Raw genomic sequence first — 20527 nt, forward strand, 5'->3', positions numbered from 1 at the left:
CTCTATGCTTGCAGATATAATTTAATGCATATAGCCTTCAGTACTAACATGACTGGGAGGATGAAAGAAATTTATTGGCACAACCAACGCAAAGGACTTCATATTTTACATCTGAGCTCATAGCAAAATGATACGCACAGTGTCATCTAATGCTGGCCCTTACAAACTCATCAGTTCCCATTCAGTCACACATCCACTCCACACACAAACCTAAAGCTCCTGGCACTCAGAGCAGAGCAGGCTAATGCTCTGGCAGCTATTCCTCAAACAAACCCTCACAAAAACACACACACAGGCACACACACACCAGACAGGAGCATTTCCTGGGGAATGAGCATGGAGGATGTCAGCAGTATTCCTAGCCAGTGTCACCTCATGACCGAGAGAACAGGGACAGATAGAGGGTAACGGCGAGGGAGAGAACCAGTCTCAGTCAGACAGATAAAACAATGGGAGTGATGGAGGGATAAACAGTTGAGATCATTGTTCCAGAAAGATCAGGCTGTTGGCAGAGTCCATATGCAAGTGTGCATGGGAGGTCACGGAGGGGAGGAGGCGCAGAGGTGGTGAACAGAGGCAAAGTCTGGCTTGGATGGGAGGGAAAGACCTATAAATTCAGTGCAGGAGAGCACAGCAGCACCCATCTCAAACCAAATCAGACCTAGTCAGCCTGCCTCGTCATTTATTACAACCCTCTTGGAATCTCACCATGGATATCCCCATCCAGTATCCCTGGTACCGCCGGGCGTTCCCACATCGATTTCCTGACCTCTCCATGGCAGAACCTCTCACTGACTGGCCAATGATGTGGCCATTCTCCTGGTCCTTCCCCTGGATGCGCCCTTTGTTTATGCGCTGGTTCAACTGGCCCGACAATGGACACAGTGAGGTAGAGTACAGTTCACCTGTGTAATTAAGATTATTACATCATGGGAGTTACGCACAAATGTCAGTGTTTTATGGCCTTTCGTTTGTGAGGTTTGGATTAATGATCATCAGAGTCAAAACCTCCACTGATATCATGAGTGTTTGTGTAATTTTCAGGTGCCAGTCCTTCATTAAACAAGATTTGTATGGGTTTTTATCCCAGGCTGACTCACTGCTCTACTGTATGTATTTAGATGCGCTTGGAAAAGGATCGCTATGTCATTTATGTGGATGTGAAGCATTTCTCCCCTGATGAGCTGTCTGTCAGCGTTAGTGATGATTTCATCACAATACACGGCAAACATGAAGACAGACAGGTCAGAGGAGCAAATTTAACACCAGAAAATAAATTTAGCCACACTGTTCTGATGCACTCACTAATTCTGTTTCAGGATGACCACGGCTATGTGTCAAGAGAGTTTCTGAGGAAGTACAGGCTTCCTTCTGGTGTGACATGTGCCGAGGTCACCTCCAGTCTGTCGTGTGATGGTGTACTGACAATCACAGCACCTCGGTCATCTCCTGGGCCGGAGCGCAATATTCCTATTTCCTGTGAAGATGGAACACAGAAACAGAAAATGTAGAGCAGAGCCTGACGCACCAGATGCTGCTTTACTATTAACCCTTTATATTGTCTGTTATGTTGGCAGTGCCGTACATATATATAGAGTAGTCATACAGTTCTAGATGTCTAAAACTGCTGTCTAATAAAACAGTTCCTAACCCCTAACTCACTATTATTGTGTTGTCTCAGCAAAACTGTAGAGCTCGTGTAACAGTCTGTTTTTGACAGTACAGCTTTTATAGACACATCATGGTGAGCTCCAGGATATTGAGCTCCCAAGAGTTCATTTCCCTATCATAAACAAACAGATTAGGCTTCTACGCAAAATACAGTCGCACATGTAACAGTATTTCCAAAGACAAATTCATAACCACCATCAGGCATTTAGAGAAACACAATGTCTCTAGCAACCTTTCATTTCAGTGGCAAATGTGCTAGTTAGTAACTGAACCCAGAGAAGCTTGCAGCATCTACTGGTTCTGCAGAGAAATACTAATACTAATCAGTACTATCCACTAAAGGTGCTAACACACTAACCAAAGATGTATTTTCAGCACACAGAGCAGAGTGAGCGGGTATTAGTAAGATGCCAAATGTGCTGTGTTCATTCTGTGGGAAGAGCATTGGTTTCTGCATGTGTGAGGAGGAGGTTTTCTGGAGGCACAGACAGCCCGTTTGTTTTTAGTAAAAAAAAAAAAACTAAATAAATAAACAGAAGAAGAAGAAAAAGCCACCAAAGGCCTCGGGACCAGGCGTGTTGAGAGAATGAGAGCGAATGAGCAAGAAGCAAAGTTGTGGACAAAGGAGAGAAACAGACAGGGCCCCTTTTTCACTGGGGAACATGACCTCTGAGCTGCTAAGGGTAGTATGATTGTGAATGTACGTGAGCGCATTTATACTTGTAGATGCAAGAATTACAACTCTATTATCTTTGTTAAGCCTTTTGGAATATTAACACTGACAACAGCAAATAGAATAAATATGGAGATTCAAGTTCACAGGTCGGTTGTGTGTGTTTTTGAATCATTGTCAAGGTTTTCTTCTGTCTATTGTGTTGCTGTTCTCAAATGGATTTCAAATAACAACGTATACTCACTGACCACTTAATGAGGTGTTCAGTAGCTCATTAACATCAATATTGATCAGCCAATCAAATGGCAAGAACTCATGGTCATGGTCCAGATGATCTGCTGAAGTTTCAGAGTAGGAATCAGAAGCAGATGAACTACAGCTCGGACAGTCTCGGTCGTTGTGTCCTTTGGCAAGACAGTCAAAGGAGCTAGCAAAGAAAAGGGCAAGACACTTCACCCATTGCCTACTGGTGGTGGTCAGAGGGCCCGGTGGCGCAAGTGTCCGGCAGCCTCGCCTCTGTCAGTGCGCCCCAGGGTGGCTGCAATGTAGCTTGCCATCATCAGTGTGTGAATGTGTGTGCGAATGGGTGGATGACTGGATGTGTAACGCGCTTTGGGGTCCTTAGGGACTAGTAAAGCGCTATACAAATACAGGCCATTACAGCAGCAAAAAACCATATTAGGTCCTTCACCTGTCAATTACAATTCACACGGGCTTGACAAAATTGGACAATAGTAAAAGAAGGGAAGATAGAAGGAAAAATGTTGCCTGATCTAATAGTCTTGATTTCTGCTGCCACTTTATTAGGTACACTGTATAAAGGTGTAGCTAAAATAATAGGATCAGAATTGGACGTAAATAATGTGAAAGCATGGATTCATCCTCCCATGTATCTGTTCAGGCTGGTGGTGTAACAATTTGGGGGATGCTGTGGCACAGCCTTCTGAGTACTGTTAATGATCATTTCCATCCCTTTATGACAGCGTACCCATCTTATGCTTCCAGAAGAATAACACACCATGTGGCAAAACTTAAATAATCTAAAACCTGTTACCTGAACATAACAGTAGGTTTGCTGTATTCAAATAGCTTCCACAGTCACCAGATCTCAATGGGATGTGGTGAAACTGGAGATTTACGTCATGAATGTGCAGCCAATATGCAGCAAGTGTTTGATGATATCATGTGAAAATCTATGAAGAATGTTTTCAGTAACTAGTTGAACCTGTGCAATGCAACAATGCAGCAAAAGGTGTGGGTGGTTATGTACAGTGAATGTAGAGCTGCTGATATTTTTTTTCAGACACTTTATTAATATTGGGGAACTGGAGCTTTCAGGAATGAAGGTTTAGCCTGGCCTCAAAAAGCACCAGATAAATGCTTTGCGGCACGCTTTATTTATTAAACAATGCAAAAGTCCCCTCTAATAAATTGAAATTTCTTACTTCATTGCTGCTTTTAAAACAGTTTTTACAATCTGACATTGCCTGTTGATAAGACACACAACGCTCACGAAAAAGGAATAGCTTTAGCAGAGAAAAGGAGGGCACAAGTCGTGTTTCCTTCATTTGTAAGTGCACGATGGACAACTTTTATTATTATCTGCAAAACCTCAGATAAACAGGAGCATTACAGACAATGTACATCGTTCATCTGTCAACAAAGCAAGGCTGCAGAACCGCTGCTGATGTCTAAGTCATCAAAAGACAGCAAGACCATCAATGGAGACATGAAATTATAATAATACGTTTTCATAATAATACATGCACTCATTGCTGTGCAGAGTTTATGCATACTTCTATTGGCGCTCATGTTATTAGATGCATAAAAATAAACTGTCAGCAGTGTGCATCATATCAAGTTAAGTTTCTTGGGAAGTGTATTATCAGTAACAGTAGAAGTCCCATTTCTGGAAAAAAGAAGATACACTGAATCAGGAGAAAGCACTAAATAATTCATATGCACATGTGCATGTGTGTGTGTTCACCTACAGTAGTTTTGACTTCAGTTGTGGCTGGCATGAGAGCATGTGTCTCCTCCACTATGCTACTGGGGAAGTGGCCAATGCGAGCTTCCTGTTGTCCATAATAGGCATCTTGTACCTGGGAAAAGATGACGCAGATAACATTTGTTTGATAACATTCAAAACTTTTAAATGTTTTGCTGCACATGGAAGCCCAAGCCTGTGACGTTTTCACAGTTTTAGGGTTAGAGCCGTGCCTAGGCCATTTATAGCCACATAAATATGTCACTTTTACTCACACTGCCAGCCCAGAAGAGATTCCCTCTGTCTTTTAGCATTGCATAAACATAGACAAGCTGCCCCTGCCTGATGGGGATGAACCTGCAGTCTCCAGGGTAGTAGTCCTGCAGTGCACGAGCTATCAAGATAGGATCTGTGCAGGGACAAATGTCATGAGCTATAATGTGATATGAATCTGACCTTTTTTTCCGAAGCAAAATAAACAGTTGATACTTACAGCTGCACTCGGAGTCAGCACAGAGTTTCTTGTCAGAGAGTTTAGGCATTTGCTTTCCAGCTTCAGAGGTTCCCAACACAAGGCACAGGGAAAGAGCAAACCACAGTTCAAAAGCCATGTCTTTACGTCAATGTACCTACTGATGGAAAAGCCTTTTTTCTCAGCTGGGAAGGTCCTGGTTTTCAGTCTTCTTGTAAGTCTGTTTGGCCACTCTTAAAATGAAGGTGCAGCAGAAGCAGTCCCCTTTTTCTTCTTCCCCCAACCCTTCGTCACATGAGCACACACAGAGCTCCTTTGAAATTCTTCAAGCAGGTAAACAGGATGGGGCAAAGGGGGTGGGGAGTAGACAGACCCCTGCTTGTGTCCTAGACTTTTCCATCTGTCACGCAATGCAAACCCCTCCCCAGTGAATTCCCCAGAATTAATCACTTCCTTGTTTAACTGCCTGATATCCAATCAGCAACTATTAATTTTACCCCACTTTTCCAGTATTCCCTGTTCTTTCTGTCAGTTCCTCTTCCTTTTTCCCTCGCTTCACCTTTGGAACTCAGTAGGTGGAGCCATGTGCTTTATTTACATAATGAACGTTTCCACTACCAAGGAAACCAGCTGAGCTTCTCTTGCGCAAACACTCCCAAACAGGAAGACTGTACCTGTTAGCCTGCGGTGGCAGAGAGCTGTCAGGTAAGACCTAACTTATCATTTTTCAAAGTCTGGTGGAAAATAGGTTAACACGGATTCTGTCAACTGTCGTACTGGCAATAAAGTAGGACTGAGTTTATTACTTGTATTTTAAAGGACTTTAAATAGCATGTCAGCACAGATTCATGATACCAATAGGTAATAACAGGTGAGAAGCAAATAGTGACAGACTTGATAGTTGAGGCTGGTGAGACTCCAGATACTGACACTGCTACACTGTGACTGAAATTCAGCTTATACGGTCTAAATTTGAATAAAAATAATCTGGGAATTATTCATGATAGCATTGAATTATCAAACAAAAAGCTTTTTTTTAAGACCAAGCCTATGCTGATTGTTTATTGATAATTTGACCTAAACGTATTACTTAAGAGTCTACTTGAAATACTCAACACATTGTAGCGATCACAAGAAGTAGCAGTTCACAGTGCCTCTGGAATTTAGGGAGGAGACAATGATAATAGTGCAGGTTGGTGTTTCGGTCAGAGCTACAAAAGCACCTGTCAGACAAAAGATCTCCTTTTAGGCCATGCTGGATTATGTTACCAGAAAGCAGCTAGTGTGATATTCACACAAGGTTTTCTGTGTTATTAAATGTCTTTTCTTGCCCAAAGATGTCCCAGTAAAGACCAGAAGAGAAGAAGAAGTGAATGATATAAGCACTGGGACCACACACTGAAGCACAAGGAATACTCTGGATAACAAAAGTGGAACCCAAACACCTGTAAACTAAACCATCAGGAAACAGAAAGTCCTGACTCTCTATCCATTCTCTTCCACTGAAGAGAGACTGAATCACAACTGCAGGACTTGGGATAGTACTTTTTAACTGATCCTTCAACTGTCAGCTATGTTCAGCAAAAACAGTCTTCCCTCACCCAGCTTGGAGGACTCGTTCTTTCCTCTCTCTCCCTCCTCCTCGGTCTCTCTCTCCTTTGGTCTCCCCTCATCCACATCCTCCCCTGGAAGCACTGACAGTGGAGGAGGCATAGAGACTGACCTGATTCTAGCTGCTGAGCTGGGACGGGCTTTACTGGAGAAGAATGAGGAGCTGGCAGCCTCTCTGGAGCAGAGGGAAAGGGAGCTGGAGGTAAGATTAAAGCTACTGTTGTCCCTTAATCTCCCAAAAGGTCATATTTGATAAACACATTTTTACACAAAATGAAATGGTAAGTAAGATTAGCTAAAATTACAAGCAAATTGCTGCATGAAGGCAAAACTTTTGGATGTGGCCTGCAGTGCACAGTCATTCCACCTGTGGGCAGAAGATTTGTCAGATTGCAAGGAGACAATGCAACCATGATAACCACCCCCACTGGAGGAGAAAGAGCTCCAACAATGTATAACCGCAGACTGAAACTTATGCAATGCCTTTAGCTGGCAAATCAGTTCACTGTGCTGAAGGAGATTATATCTGGTTAGCTGTTAGGAAGCTAATGCTAACTTTGTCTCATAAAGCTGCCATAGATCACCAAGGGACTTGCAGACATACCATTACTGACTACTGCTTTACAAAATAACTTAAGTTACACAGTGTGAAAATGCTATCAGAAATAGATATATAGATAGATTTTATCTATATATAAAGTATTTAAACCATTTGTTTTTTCTCTACAGAGATAACAATACATTTAACATTAAATGTGGCAGTACAAAGCTAATTCTATCATTCTAGTTCTAGTATGCAGTCTAATCATTAAAAATGGTCAAAGCATGTGACATCAGCTATGTCCCCCAGTTACCCAGTTATGTAATCAAATGTTCTACAGCCACAACAATCTTTTATGCTGGCTATGATAATGATCCATGATTACATGGCAGCCATCATGTCATGATTTCTTAATCCACTGTTATTCCAAATAGTGTTTCTGCAACTGCATTAGAGGTGAGCCAATCAATTTAAATATCGTTAGTATCGATACCAATGCCGCTACTGGTATCGGACTGATACTAGAGTGATGAGATCAATGTATTGTTTCAATCCTCTAAGTTCAGTATGTAGCCTTCTCAAATGGGTTAAACATATTTTTGGAAAATATACCCCAAACATGCACTATGAAAAATGGCTCGACCTTTTTGTGTTGACTGTAGTGTCTGTTTTATTTATAGCCTATAACACATTCAAACAGAAGCTGACCCAAAGTGCTTTAGAGACAGGCAAATTTACATCCCAGGGCTCTAAAAAGGTTTTAAAATACATGCAAAGCTGAAAGGTGTGTTTTATTGTGTCAACAAATAATTGTGTAAAGTAAAAATCACAGTGATTTAAGTGGTCATTAAAATGTGTTCAGAATTAAAGTATCAGTATCAGTATCAACAATACTGGCCTTTTATTTATTTTCAGTACTTTGCACTACAGTGCAATGTATGGGACATAACACGGTGCTTCCAATTCCTGATAAGTATGCATTACTTAACCTGCATGCGCTCCAACTTAATGTGAGTTAAGTACATTTAACTTTAGCAGAAGTCATTTAAGTAGATCTTCACCATATATCAGGTTCATGTGGCTTTGTGTTAGTTATACTGTTTTTACAGCTTTTAATTTTTTAATTAATAAATCTGCCCCCAGTGCAGAATCGACAAGCACAGAGAAATAAACAGAAAAGTATTTTTCATGAAATACAATGTTAAATGTTCTTTGAATGTTTTTGATTACATGTAACCTTTTTTTCTGAGTCTTCCTATTGAGCACGCTGGCTTGCTGTCACACTGCCATGTCCAGGACTGGAGTCACCATTCATGTCATCAGGAAAGTCTGGTTATTGAAGCTGGTTCATATGGTGTTTAATACAGGCTTTACAGCAGGAGAAGCACGTTCTTCAGAGGAAGCTGGAGATGAATGAACTGGCATTTGGACAGAGGGAGGCGGAGCTAACTGCTGATTTAACAACTCTGCGGGCTGAGGTGGAGAAACATCAGAGTCAAGGGCGTGACCGGCGAAAAGATGAAAGCGAGCAGATGATCCAGTTAGCCAACCATAACCAGAGACTGGTTGAGCAGCTGGCAGAGGTTTGTTTTAATGGATCAGTGAATCTCTGCACGTATGTTGCATCACAGGAAAATGCAGACTAACAGGTTTAGATAGTCCTACCTTTATTATTCACACCTTTCTCACCTTCCCATTTCTCACACATCTAGGCTGTGACACTGGAGCATTCCTTGAGGACTGAACTGCGTACCATCAGAGACGAAATGGAAGAATCATCTTTTAGCCGAAACATCAGCTTTACACAGTTAGAAAACATACAAGCAGAGGTAAACCCATAAGTAAAACATTGCATACACAAAAGTTTTGGTTTTATTATGAACAGCACACCCAAAAAGCACAAAGAGCAGCAGTAGCACCACATGAAAGTACAAGTGCAAGTCTTAAGTTCGCAATGAAAAGTCCACAAACCACATCTTTTGGGAGTCAATTTTCATATAGCATAAGCTAAAATCAAATCTCATGTTCGGATAATTTGAGTCTGGCTTGAGACTAAATACCAGCAAAAATAAGTAAAATTCTTAACGTCATGGAGGTCTGACAAGCCTTCAGTCACAATAATTTGTGTCATCATGAAGCATGAAAATCTGGTTACAAAATAACTGTAACGAGAAATAGTGGAAAATTCTTAAAATGTTCAGTTGAGGTGTAAACCAACAGTCAGGATGCTGATTTTATAAACCTCTTAACAACCTCGAGGTGTGCAGGAAGTAGGCTTTGGGGTGACATCTGGGCTGACAATGCTAAAACAGCTTTTATATTGCTAGTCTATCCTTTTGATCCTTCTCATACAGAACAGAGTTTTGCAAGAGCGGTGGTCACACATGGAGACGCAACTAAAAGCTTCAGGGGAAGACAACCAAAGACTTCGCATGGAGCGAGAGCGCTTCAGAGACAGACTGTCAGAAATGCAGATGAAACTCAAAGAGAAAGAAGCAGAGGTGAGCAATAAATCGGAGGCATATTTAGGATCAGCCGTGGTGTTGACCGATGAAACTTGAGGCAGTTATATCTGTTGCAGGAAGCATTGCTCATCACAAGCAGAGGTCACTAACACGTTCTCGATCTGTGTGTGTGCATGTGCTTGGTGTGTAGATAGAGCAGGAGCAGGGAGTGGTGTTTGAGTTGCGCACCTTGAATCGCTCTCTACAGCAAAAAGCTCTGAACCTGGATGAAGACAGCATCCTGGACAGGACACAAGCAGAACCTTTGTCTCTGCTGAGTGAAATTCAGCAGTCACAGGTGCCCACAGAAACACACCCACCGAGTAACTCCACAGTCTAAGTCAGTGTGTACCGATCCTGTGTACCAAAGCTTGTCTGGATAATCCTTGTACTCGTGTATGTTTACATGATCCATCCGATATTGATTTTTGTCTCTTGAGCACAGAGATTTCTCCAGATTCACTGAACCTTTTTATTGTTCTGTAGCTGATGATGTCTTCACTTTTTTACACTGACAAACATTATTATGAATTTGTAGGCACAGTATTTTTAAGATTAGTGACCGCTGCCTTTGTTTGCTCCTGAGAAACTTTGTCTCTCTAAAACATTCTCTTTTAAACCCAGTCTTTTACTGACCTGTTTTCCAGTTAACCCAATTAGTTGCAAAATGTTCCCCTAGCTGTTTCATCTTAGTGCATATTACTTTTTCAGCCATCTGTTGTGAGCGTCCAAGCGTTTTTGAGAAAACACTGACATAAATTGGTACAGATCAGCTTATGTATTCAGCATAAGTGAATGTGGTGATCTAGGCAGGTAAAAAGAGTCCTTTTCCACACTGAAAAAATCTCACTTTTTCAAATTTACCTTGCTTATACATTAATCTCGCCCATATAGTGCACAAGTCTGCCAAAAAAAGCAACATATTTGCAGGACAAATTTGCATTAACAGCACAAATGCCTAGTTAAGTGTTGGACCCCTCTGACTTTTTGTGATGCGGTGTATATCTCTCCTGTTACAGGCTAAAGAGGCTCTTCTAGCTCACTCCACAGTGCTGCAAGCGAGAGATGAAGAAATACAGGCACTCAAAGAACAGGTCAGTGAAACTGTATGCTGTATATACTGTCCTTACTGCTGCAGGAATAGAAAAAGACATATTTGCTGATTTGTCTAGCAAAAACAGACAATATAGGAAGCACCAACTGAAGTCACGGAATTACATTTTTTAATAATGTGCTATAGAATCAGTATGTTTAAGTTTGGATTAATTTAATCAACATGTGTTGATTAAATTGTGAAGACGTGTGTGATGTGACGATTTGAGGCTAACTGTGTGACATTATGTAGCCTATTTTTCTCTGCTCAGCTTTTATCTGTGCACGACTTTATAATATCACATTTATTTTGGAGGCCAATCATGCTCTAATATGCAATGTTCTGATCAATGTGAGTGATGTATTTACACATCAGCTTGAAGGTCAGAGAGAAGAACTCGAGTCTCTGAGGGAGGAAATTCAGCTGTGTGGCCGCAGTTCAGGAAAGCCAAGCTACAGGTAATGCTATGCTGATTAGTTTAGTTTCTCTCAATTTTATTTAGATTTTATTAAGATAAATCTGTTTTTAAAATTTCCATTTAGGTCCTTAGAAAGTGAACTGGTCACGGTGCGTCAAGAGAAAGAATCACTAACTCAGCAGCTTCTCAACACCATCAAGCAGAAGGTGGCGCTGTCTCAAGAGCTGGAGGCCTGGCAGGTTTGTGTACCTGGATACAAAACTACAGATAGTCTCTTTTGGAAAAATGGACTTTAAAAAATTATTATACTTTTGTAATCTGAACCTTTGCTCTTGCTCCAGGAGGACATGCGGGTGGTGATAAATCAACAGGTTCAGCAAAGGGAGGAGGAGAGGAAGAAAGAGAGCCAGCAAGAAAAAGGTGCTACAGGATTCCAAAGAAGCAGGTCTTTGAGAATGAAGGGAGAAGGATCGAAAGGATTCCTCTCTTTTTTCAAAGATATATAACAGCAAGAAGACTCCCAGGTTTAAATGGACACTATCCGCAATTTTCTTTGCCACTCTGTCTTTTGTGGCCAGATAATGGACACTAATGCCATATTAGCAACAAGTGACTTGTTTACATACCTATATTTGTATATATGTATATACAGTGTATTATTAATTTCATACTTTATATTAAAAAAAAGTCTCAACTGAGTGTTGGATATGTTATCATCTTTTCTTGCATTATTTAAGTCACTTCTAGTTTTTTAACCTCCTAAAACCTGGCGTCCACATATGTGGACATTACATTTTGAGTTATTTAGACCAAAGTACTCAAGTTTGCTCTACAAGAGCCTGATATCCACTTACGAGGACATTATACTGCTACTGTTTTAAACGAATATGCTCATATGTGGCTCTCATTTTTCTTAGAAACAAAAATCAGATAAAAAGAAAATCTGGTAATTCTTTGTTTTTTGATCAAAGAGAAATTAAAAATGCATGCCGTGGAAGAGTTCAGATTTTAGGAGGTTAAAGACAAAAGTTTACAAGATTTTTAGAGGCAGCATGCAAATACGAAGGAATAAGAGATTAAAAAGGACCTATCATTTTCAGGTCTTATCCTTTACTATGTTACACATTATTCAAAGTTCAAAAACAATCTTTCTTTTTTTTTTTAAATCTCACACACATTAGACCTCAGTGCAATCTCACAACACACCCTCTCCTTTGAACCCACTTTTCTTATGACTAGCTGCCCCTGACAAACAGAAAGTGGGATTTCTGTGCTGTCAGCATGAGCTGTGTGCCTTCCATAAGCATATTAAAAGGTATTCACTCTCATAGCCATCATCCAAAATCAAACACAGAAATTTTTTTTCCCAAAATGTAGCGTCTTATTGCAGTCTGAGGTCTGGGCTTCCATCTATCTTTGTGCAGATTTCGGTATTTAAAACTTTGGCCTTGTTTAAAAGGGACATCCACCACTAAAACAGTATATCAGGGAAAATCATCACAACTTAATGGAAGTTAATGGGAAGGAATATTTGCATGTTGATCCGAGAGTGGAAAATGTTCAGTTTAAGCAAATTCTTAATGAATCTGCAATCTTCAGCTCTAATGATTTAAGTGAAAATTATCTGGCTTTCGTGTTTGTGTCTTGCTGAGCTATGAATAAGCAACAGGACGTAAAAAGGTACCTTGGTGCTGAGTTTAGGTTCAGACTTACTGTAGGTAGGTAACTGTCTGTTGAAATGCATGACATACAGTCAAAAGAAACAATGACAGAAATAACATCTTTAATAAATTAAGTTCAAAAAGATAGCCATCCCTTCCATTTCTCTCCGTGCTGACTTTATATAATGAATAAATCATATATATGCAACATTTCCCAGTTGAAGAGGACCGTAAATGCTCGAACGCAGTACGAGTAGTGCAGGTTGCATACAGTCAGTGTTACCAAATGCCTTCATCTATACAGTATACATACAGCGCAGTCCTCAATCAGCAGACTTGGTGCATAGCCTCTTTCTCAACCCTCAGAACCTTAAATTACTATATACAGTATGAAGCAGCACCTTTCTCTGTGTGGATTGCACACTATATAATATGCCGGCACACACAAAAAAAAGATCTGTACCCAATCAAACAAACATTCACCTACTCATGCATATTTTTTAAGGTTCTTACTGACGTTTTAACGTGAGCCGACCCATTTACTCATACTCAGATGCAGCATTTGCTGCCATTTGGAATGCTCCTCTAAGCATTTGCTTGTGTGCAGATTAGCCCACACAGACTGTCTTTTTATGAGTAAGCGCTGAACTTTTTCAGTTTAATGCTTTCTCTGTTTGTGTCGTGGTTAGAGAGCACCAAATGATTGTACATTCAAGCTAAAATTTAATTTTTTGGCAGGTGAGTTGATGAGCTTTGTTTTTAATTGATACTGGCGCTGATGTAAACCAATCACTGCCTGTTAGATGGGCAAACATCTTTTGTAAGCATCTTGTGTATATAGTCTATTAAAATTATAGCTGATGAACAAAAACATTAAAAAGACTATTGTTCAAGCAACTTAAAGAAGTCCAGACGCTTTTCTTTGCAAGCTCCTTTGACTACGATGACCTGGATGACTGAGAACCTTCACAGACTATTGTTCTTTAATACAGTGTACTTCCATTAGATTTGTTTAGGACTACCCATAATATAAAATCTTTATTTTAACTTTACAGTACTGTATGCCTTTTATCCTTTTGGTTCAGTGTCCAGGAGTGGATGCACAGTTTGGGTTTAGGGAGACTGAAACATTTGTGTAGTCACATACTGTACTGGAGCCCTCGAGGTGCTCATCCACTCCTCTTAGTGCAATCCTCTTGTTGTCACTCAGTCAGACAAACATCGCCTCCACTTAGAGAGGTAGGTGACTTAAAGAAACAGGAAGTGTTTTGGTGAGGCTGAAAAAGTCTCGCAAGGTCACGTTGTTAATGAAGCCTCTGAAACGTGCCTCTGGACGGATATCCAGTGTAATTCCAGCGGGGGTTAGCTGATGATTAACCCACGTTGATGCCTAGACCCACTTGCAGTTTATCACCTTTATGATTTACAAAGGCACCCATAATCAGTGTGGCTGGGAGAGGAGTCAGGCGCTTCTCCAACACACCTCCTATTATGCACCGGCTGTTTATCATACCTGGATACACACACAGAAACAAAAGACTCATGCATTGTGCTTTCATAATAGTTAACATCGCGCATGACTCAAAGTTACATCAGGAAATTTACCTCGAAAGACCATATTAGCCTCTGGGAGCTCCATCTGATACCCAAAGGATGTTGTGGTCTCCTGTGTCCTGGTACTTGCTTCAAACTCCACCCCTACTTGTATCTGCAAAGCACAAACATACATTAATGATATGCCACTAAGGTAAATGGTGTTTACGCTTATGGGTGGCACTGGCTGTACCTGTTTGTTGGCTCTGTGATAGTAGCTTGCATGGGCACCTCCTTTGCCAGCATTCAATGTTGCCACCCAGTTTGGTCCTGCATGAAGAGACAGAACACCCACCCACCACCCCCACTGTGGATAAATCAAAGCTCAACAAAGGAGAGATGATACCAGCTCTGTTAAAATATGATATGCGAGGCAGATTCATGAGTAAAAACAACATCTCACTTGAGTACTGTCCAGCCAGAGTAAGGATGCCTCCTTCTTCTGCTCGTCCCCGATGGTAGACCAGCTCTCCTCCTAACACCAGCCCAGAAGACACGCTCTGCAGGAAATGCGCCACCAGGATAACTGTCCAGGAAAAACACACAGCAAGATAACAGAAAAATCATCAAGGGACACATCAGTGAAAAATACCAGAAAAAGTGTTAAATTATTTTCTTCTCATGTTGTGGGATAACAAAGAAAAGCCAACATCCACCCATCCATCTATTTCCTGCCACTCTTTCAGGTCCATGTGCAGCTTTCCTTTCTTTTTTCTTTTTTTTGTTTTGTTGCCTGTCCCGTTTGGCTCTTTTGCCATCAGAATTATTGTCTAAAGGCGAAGAAAGATGCCCAATGGATTTACTTTACAAAATGGACCATCCCAGCCTTGCCGTAATGGTCTATTTGATTCACCTTTTATTGTTTATTTTATTTTATTTTCACTTGCTGAATACGGGACAGACTTGATTGGGGGAAAGAAGGAGGGAAAGAAAAACAGCTGAGAAGAGGGACGGGGAAAAAGGGCAAAAAACAAAAACCAACAGAATAAACAGAAAAAAAACCACATATATCGATCACCTGGATCACCTGTTGAGAAAGAAAGAAGAAAACAAGCAGAAGAAAACGAGAGTACTAGAATAAACAACATCACAATGATATATGGGAATATGACAGTAAATACTAAATATTAAACATTATTGTGCAGCACGTACGATTGACAGCGCACAGTGTGCTTAGAGGTAGGAGCCAAAAAAGGTGTAGTTTGTGTGTGTGATCACTTGTGTGTACACCTGTGAGTATGAGCGCGTTTGTTTTTAACAGGTTCCTTCATGTAATGATCTGCTAGAGGGTGTGGGGGGGCCACTGCCCCGTCCTCCAGGGCATGAAGCAGGTATGGAGGAGATCAAAACTCCAGACATCCAGAGGCCCCCAGAACACAAGAGACCAAGATATGGTCAGCTTGTGCAGCTTTCTACGTAGAGATGCCCAGACCTGCTTCTCCACACCACCTCCCCCACCTCTTATGTGGATACACTAAGTGATCCCAAGCAAGCTGGGACATGTCCCAATAGGACACGTCTGCAACACCTCACCTAGGAGGTGCCCTGGAGGCATCCTTTCAGATGCCTGAACCACCCTAACTGGCTCTTTTTAATGTGGAAGAGTAACTACCCTCCTGAATGACTAAGCTTCTCAGGGTGAATCGAGAAGCTGTTTGGAGGAAGCACTTCCACTGCTCCACTCTTCCTTTAGTCACCTATGACAGCTTCACTTTCATGCTCATGTCTCTCTTTTCCACAACACACTGGTGTAGCGTTCACATCACTGCACCCTCCACGGCAAGTTGTTTATCAATTTGTCACTCCACTCTCCTCTCACTCGTGAAGGGGATGCCGAGATACTTAAAACCCTCCACTTGAGGCAACGACTCATTCCCAACTCAAAGTGGGCACACCTCTGTTTTCTGGCTGAGAACCATGGCCTCAGACATTCTCATCCAACCGCTTCACACTCAGTTGCAAACTGCCCAAGGGGCAAGCTGGAGGCCACCGCCTGAAATCAATGACATGATCTGCAAAGCAGAGATAAACCTCTGAGACCTGCCAACCCTCAAACTTCCACCCCATGGCTGCTCATAGAAATTCTCGCATATTGCCAATAATCCAGAGTAAGCTCTCACTACAGATGTACAAGAACTGGGGCAGCCTGTGACCAGAGGTGGAGTGTTTTTTGCTTAAGTAATGGAGCAGACTGGTCATGCACACATCTATGTGCATGCACACAGCAAGTGCAGCAAGTTTACATTAATAAAGTATAACTGAGCAAAAGTGATAAAATGTCAGGCTGAATTTAGGAACATAAGTCATCTGTCTGACCATGTCCATCAGTTCCTTTAGCTCTCGCCTCCTGGGATGTATTTTCTCTTTTTCATTCTTAACCTGTGGGACTGTGCTCTATCTAACTTTGATGCCATGTCTCTCCCTTATTTATTCTCTGGTGAATTTGAATTCTTCTGCTATTCACAGAGTTACCGTCAGAGTTACAAACGTATCTGACAGCTCAGGCGGAGTGCAGGATTCAAATATTCCACCGTGTAAACTTGAAATCTGTGTTACAGCTGACCCGTCTATGTATTGAAGTTAGAATATAACAATGTCAACTGCCATTGTTTATTTATTTTTTCTTGTACACCATGTAATGCTACAATATTATTAAAGTCAGTATTATATACTGAAAAATTCAGACATTAATCTAAGACACTGCTGATCTTTGAGTCCTATTATTGGTAGCCATTTTCAACTAGAACATCCAGATTAACCGAATCAACTTTTTGGGGTTTCCTTACCTGGATGATTGAGCATGCATCAAGACATATTAACGGTAGCATTTTGTCAGACAATATTACATCTGAGAGAAGAAGAAAAACACACTACATGAAAGTGATCTCTGGCACTGCAGAGCTGTATGAATGCACTCGCGTTCATTGCGGACCATTTTGCATATTTTGACGAAAAATGTTGAACACTGCAAATCCATCGGCTCACTTTAAAAAGTATCTCTAATGGCAGCATGGATGTTGTATTGTGACTCCCAGCAGGCTCTGGAAGGAAATCTAAATACATATTTAATGAAAGTAAGGGCACAAATAACTGTGTCCATGGACCAGATTTCCTAACACTGCATTACAACAAAGTCCTCTTTTAGGGTTAAGAAACTACTGTCAGGATTTAATGAGAGTAGCCACAGTGTCGGTTTTGTAGCTGAAAGGTGGGGACACAGCAGGTAACTTGGTCGCTGATCTTTTGGCAAATGTATTATAGAGGTTACAACACATGCTGGGAAAATATTTAAACAAATCAAACAAATGTGATTTACTAAGGTTTGCTCTTATAAAGTTATGCCGACAATGGCCTGTCAGTCTTTTATGGCTACAGGGTAAAAAAAATTGTTATTTGGTGTAGGATTTGTGAAAGTTGTAGTTATGTAGTTTCTTCTTTTCTAAAAACGTCTCTCTAACTATCTATGAGTCCTACAGTATATACTGAAAATGTCCATCCAAATTCAGCTATTGATGTGAAAATCATGTGTAATATTGACTTTAATAAGCTGCTATACTCTGCAGAAAAAGTAAGAAAAAAGAGCACAGCAACAATATCTTTATTAAAAAAAGATTGAGATTAGTTTGTTGTTTCTTCTACACATCGTACAGGTCAGCTGTTCCACACAGATCTGATGCTTGTAAGGTGGAATAGTTTGTAATGATGCAGCTTTCCTATGGATAAATCCTGCGTTCCACCTGAGTCTCAGTCCTCAGGACCTCATACAGCTCACAGCAGTTTCCTAACAGACCAGTTCACCCTTGTAGAAGGCATATTCCTTCTTCTTCAACCTCCTTCCAAGCATCTAAACTGCCCTCCCTCAACAGGTGTTCTCATTTTTCAAACATTAATTAGTGCGGGTAATTATAGAAAGGCTCTGACTGATTCTTTGTGTATAAATTAGCTCTCTGGGACCCTGGCAAAGACCTTTGCAGGTAGGGTGAGGGCTATGATCCCCCTGAAGCTGAAACACACCCTCTGCCAGGTCCACATTAGAAAGAGGGGAACTATCACTCCAGTGTAGAGCACTGACTCCAACTTTCCATAGATCAGACCCTGATGGTTAATCCTCTGCTCATTTTTCCACCTGCCATTTCTCACCTGACTCTCTGAGGATGTCTGGGTTGGCCACCGTCACAGCAGCAGTAAAATCGTTCCCTCTGTACTCAGTTTCAAATTGCCACGTTACAAACTGGGACTGCTGGGTCTAAAACACATTGAGCAGTTCAAAAAATGTTACTCTAACGATAAAGTTTATAACAGAAAACAGAACAGGTATCCTTTCATGGAGCATTATACATTACAAACAGAGAAAGTAAAGACAAATATTCTGAAGAAAGATGTCAAAGGTGTCAAGATTTGTAATAGCTGTAGGAGGGAACTGAATGAATGAATGAATGAATGCCATGTTTACAGACGTCAGATGTTATGATCACACCTGAAACACTGTTCTGGCTCGCACGCGCTCAGTGAGATGCAGCAGAGCGTGGGCGTTCAGACTACCTGAGGAGTCCATCTCCCCGATCAACGCTGGAGCATCCTGAGATTTGACAAAGGAACAGAATGCGAGTTGTGAACACAAAAAGGCAGCAGCTCCCTCGCAGTTACCATTAAATTTTTTTATTATGAAGATAGCTTTGTGATGACTCACGCCTGACCTTGTCTTTGCTATAGTCGTCACTTTGCAGGTGCTCCACGTGAAATCGATAATACGACGGACTTACAGCGCTGAGGTGGAGCGTATGGCTGACCTGAAAACATTCCTTGGTTAATAATTATCACCTTTAAATGCTACAAACTGTTTGCATCTAAATTAAAGTGAATGGGAAAAAAATCACCTTGAAGAAGCTGCTCAGGGTTTTATTCAGTATCATCTTAACACCCTCAATCTGTTGAGGAAACACATCTGAAGAGGAAAAAACCAATCATGTCAAGAAACATTTAGATAATAGAATTTGTATTTCTGTAGCTGTTCACGGCTAGTAACAGAATTTAGAAACATAAGGACTGCTTTATTTAGCCTCAAAGGATTATGAGTAGCTAGAACCACACATTATACAAGGAAACATGGAGTTTTATCCATGGTTTTATCTTGTTTTTTTTAAATAACTTTAAAATAACTTGGGTTAACCTTGCTGCTTTAGAAGTGCAATAGAAGTAAAATTGAAATTGACATTTGACCTTACAGGAAAACAGTTGCAACTCTAATGAAAGAAGCGTCTTTTTTGCCTCACTTTAAGCATGGTGAGCACTCCTCACTTCTCCTATGTTAACCAGTGATACCTTTGCAGCTCCTGTGCAACGAGTGAAAGCTGCCTGGGTTGGGAAGGCGGCCATCCCTCCTCTCCCAGCGCGGTGGACTGTCCCAGTGAGCAGGGTGTGCGTCCCAGCGGGAAGGAGGTGGGTCTGTGGAGAAAGGCCAGTTCTGATGGCCCGGACTGGAAGACAAAGCCAGAACGCTGCCCATGTGGGTGCAACACTCCCTACAAGACACAAAGACAAGATTTATTTCTCATACCTGCTAAAAAAGAAAAACTCTGTTGTGCAAGGATACAACAGGGGAAGAGGACTAACCTCTTCTTAAGTGCATTGATGGGGAAAAAAATGATGTTTATTATTTTTATTTAGTCAGCTTTGGGGTTTTTTGTTTTTTTTTAGAAAACCTCAATATCAGAATTACAAATTGCATCAACATTAACAGCACAAACCTACATTTTAAATGTATGAGAGCTTTGTATTGTATGTCTCATCATACTGGTTTCCAAGGATTTTAAAACCAGGTCTGCATGGCTCTGCACGTCATGCATGCTGTTCTGAGGTTTATATGAGCAGGTGCCGCAGATCCGTCGGCTAGTATGACCTTAGCATCGGTAAAAACAGACATGTATGTGTGCTAACTGTTCTACTACCTACTTCCGATTTGATCGAAAGACCTTAAAATCCCGAGCGGAAATGAGAACCGCACATCAGGAAAACTGTCAGGCGGATTTTCCCTTAATTTCTTTACAAATACCAACTTGAGATGCAAAGCCAACTGATGCTGAGCTTCACTGATGCTGCAAATAGCTGCCTCGTGTGCCACCCCACAAATGCGTCCCTCTGAAACCACGGCGGGAACCCTGCACATTTGAAAACTGCACACTTTTACACCTTACTGTATAAAACTGGCACTTCTGTGGCCGCGTTATTAAAATTGCAGCTATTGACTATTGGCTCCCGTTCAGCCAATTATTATTATTGTATTGATTTGATGTTTTGAGGCCC

At 41.1% G+C, this 20527-nt stretch overlaps 4 protein-coding genes across 6 annotated transcripts; 2 read left to right on the forward strand and 2 right to left on the reverse strand.

The window, feature by feature from the left end:
• Nucleotides 1-284: 284 nt before the first annotated feature.
• LOC308387352 (alpha-crystallin B chain-like) lies at nt 285-2062 on the forward strand. The gene is made up of 3 exons (XM_080867332.1): nt 285-889; nt 1122-1244; nt 1320-2062. Exons 1-3 carry the CDS (start codon nt 710-712, stop codon nt 1509-1511), a joined length of 495 nt encoding a protein of 164 aa, XP_080723458.1. The 5' UTR covers nt 285-709; the 3' UTR covers nt 1512-2062.
• Nucleotides 2063-3902: 1840 nt separating this feature from the next.
• Nucleotides 3903-5096, reverse strand: mia (MIA SH3 domain containing). Its single transcript, XM_080867717.1, has 4 exons — nt 4825-5096; nt 4607-4740; nt 4336-4446; nt 3903-4253 (listed from the first exon to the last, which is right to left on the reverse strand). Exons 1-4 carry the CDS (start codon nt 4940-4942, stop codon nt 4230-4232), a joined length of 387 nt encoding a protein of 128 aa, XP_080723843.1. The 5' UTR covers nt 4943-5096; the 3' UTR covers nt 3903-4229.
• A 272-nt stretch (nt 5097-5368) lies between these two features.
• On the forward strand, nt 5369-13518 carry bicdl2 (BICD family like cargo adaptor 2). The gene is made up of 10 exons (XM_080867711.1): nt 5369-5508; nt 6141-6616; nt 8323-8538; nt 8668-8784; nt 9310-9456; nt 9611-9757; nt 10479-10553; nt 10928-11010; nt 11095-11209; nt 11312-13518. The coding sequence occupies exons 2-10, from the start codon at nt 6377-6379 to the stop codon at nt 11474-11476; spliced, it is 1305 nt and encodes a 434-aa protein (XP_080723837.1). The 5' UTR covers nt 5369-5508; nt 6141-6376; the 3' UTR covers nt 11477-13518.
• Nucleotides 13519-13653: 135 nt separating this feature from the next.
• Nucleotides 13654-20337, reverse strand: LOC308387564 (mitochondrial import receptor subunit TOM40B). 3 transcript variants are annotated; one of them, XM_080867713.1, is made up of 10 exons: nt 20177-20337; nt 19547-19746; nt 19102-19169; nt 18922-19014; nt 18702-18803; nt 18365-18470; nt 14628-14750; nt 14418-14494; nt 14237-14339; nt 13654-14144 (listed from the first exon to the last, which is right to left on the reverse strand). In XM_080867713.1, the coding sequence occupies exons 2-10, from the start codon at nt 19728-19730 to the stop codon at nt 14005-14007; spliced, it is 996 nt and encodes a 331-aa protein (XP_080723839.1). In that variant the 5' UTR covers nt 19731-19746; nt 20177-20337; the 3' UTR covers nt 13654-14004. The 3 variants fall into 3 exon arrangements, with proteins under 3 accessions (XP_080723839.1, XP_080723838.1, XP_080723840.1); XM_080867712.1 differs by lacking the exon at nt 20177-20337 and adding an exon at nt 19976-20170; XM_080867714.1 differs by lacking the exon at nt 20177-20337 and adding an exon at nt 19838-19965.
• Nucleotides 20338-20527: the final 190 nt, after the last annotated feature.

Source organism: Rhamphochromis sp. 'chilingali', assembly GCF_963969265.1.
Source record: "Rhamphochromis sp. 'chilingali' genome assembly, chromosome: 19".
In the NCBI taxonomy this organism is placed as follows: Eukaryota; Metazoa; Chordata; class Actinopteri; order Cichliformes; family Cichlidae; genus Rhamphochromis; species Rhamphochromis sp. 'chilingali'.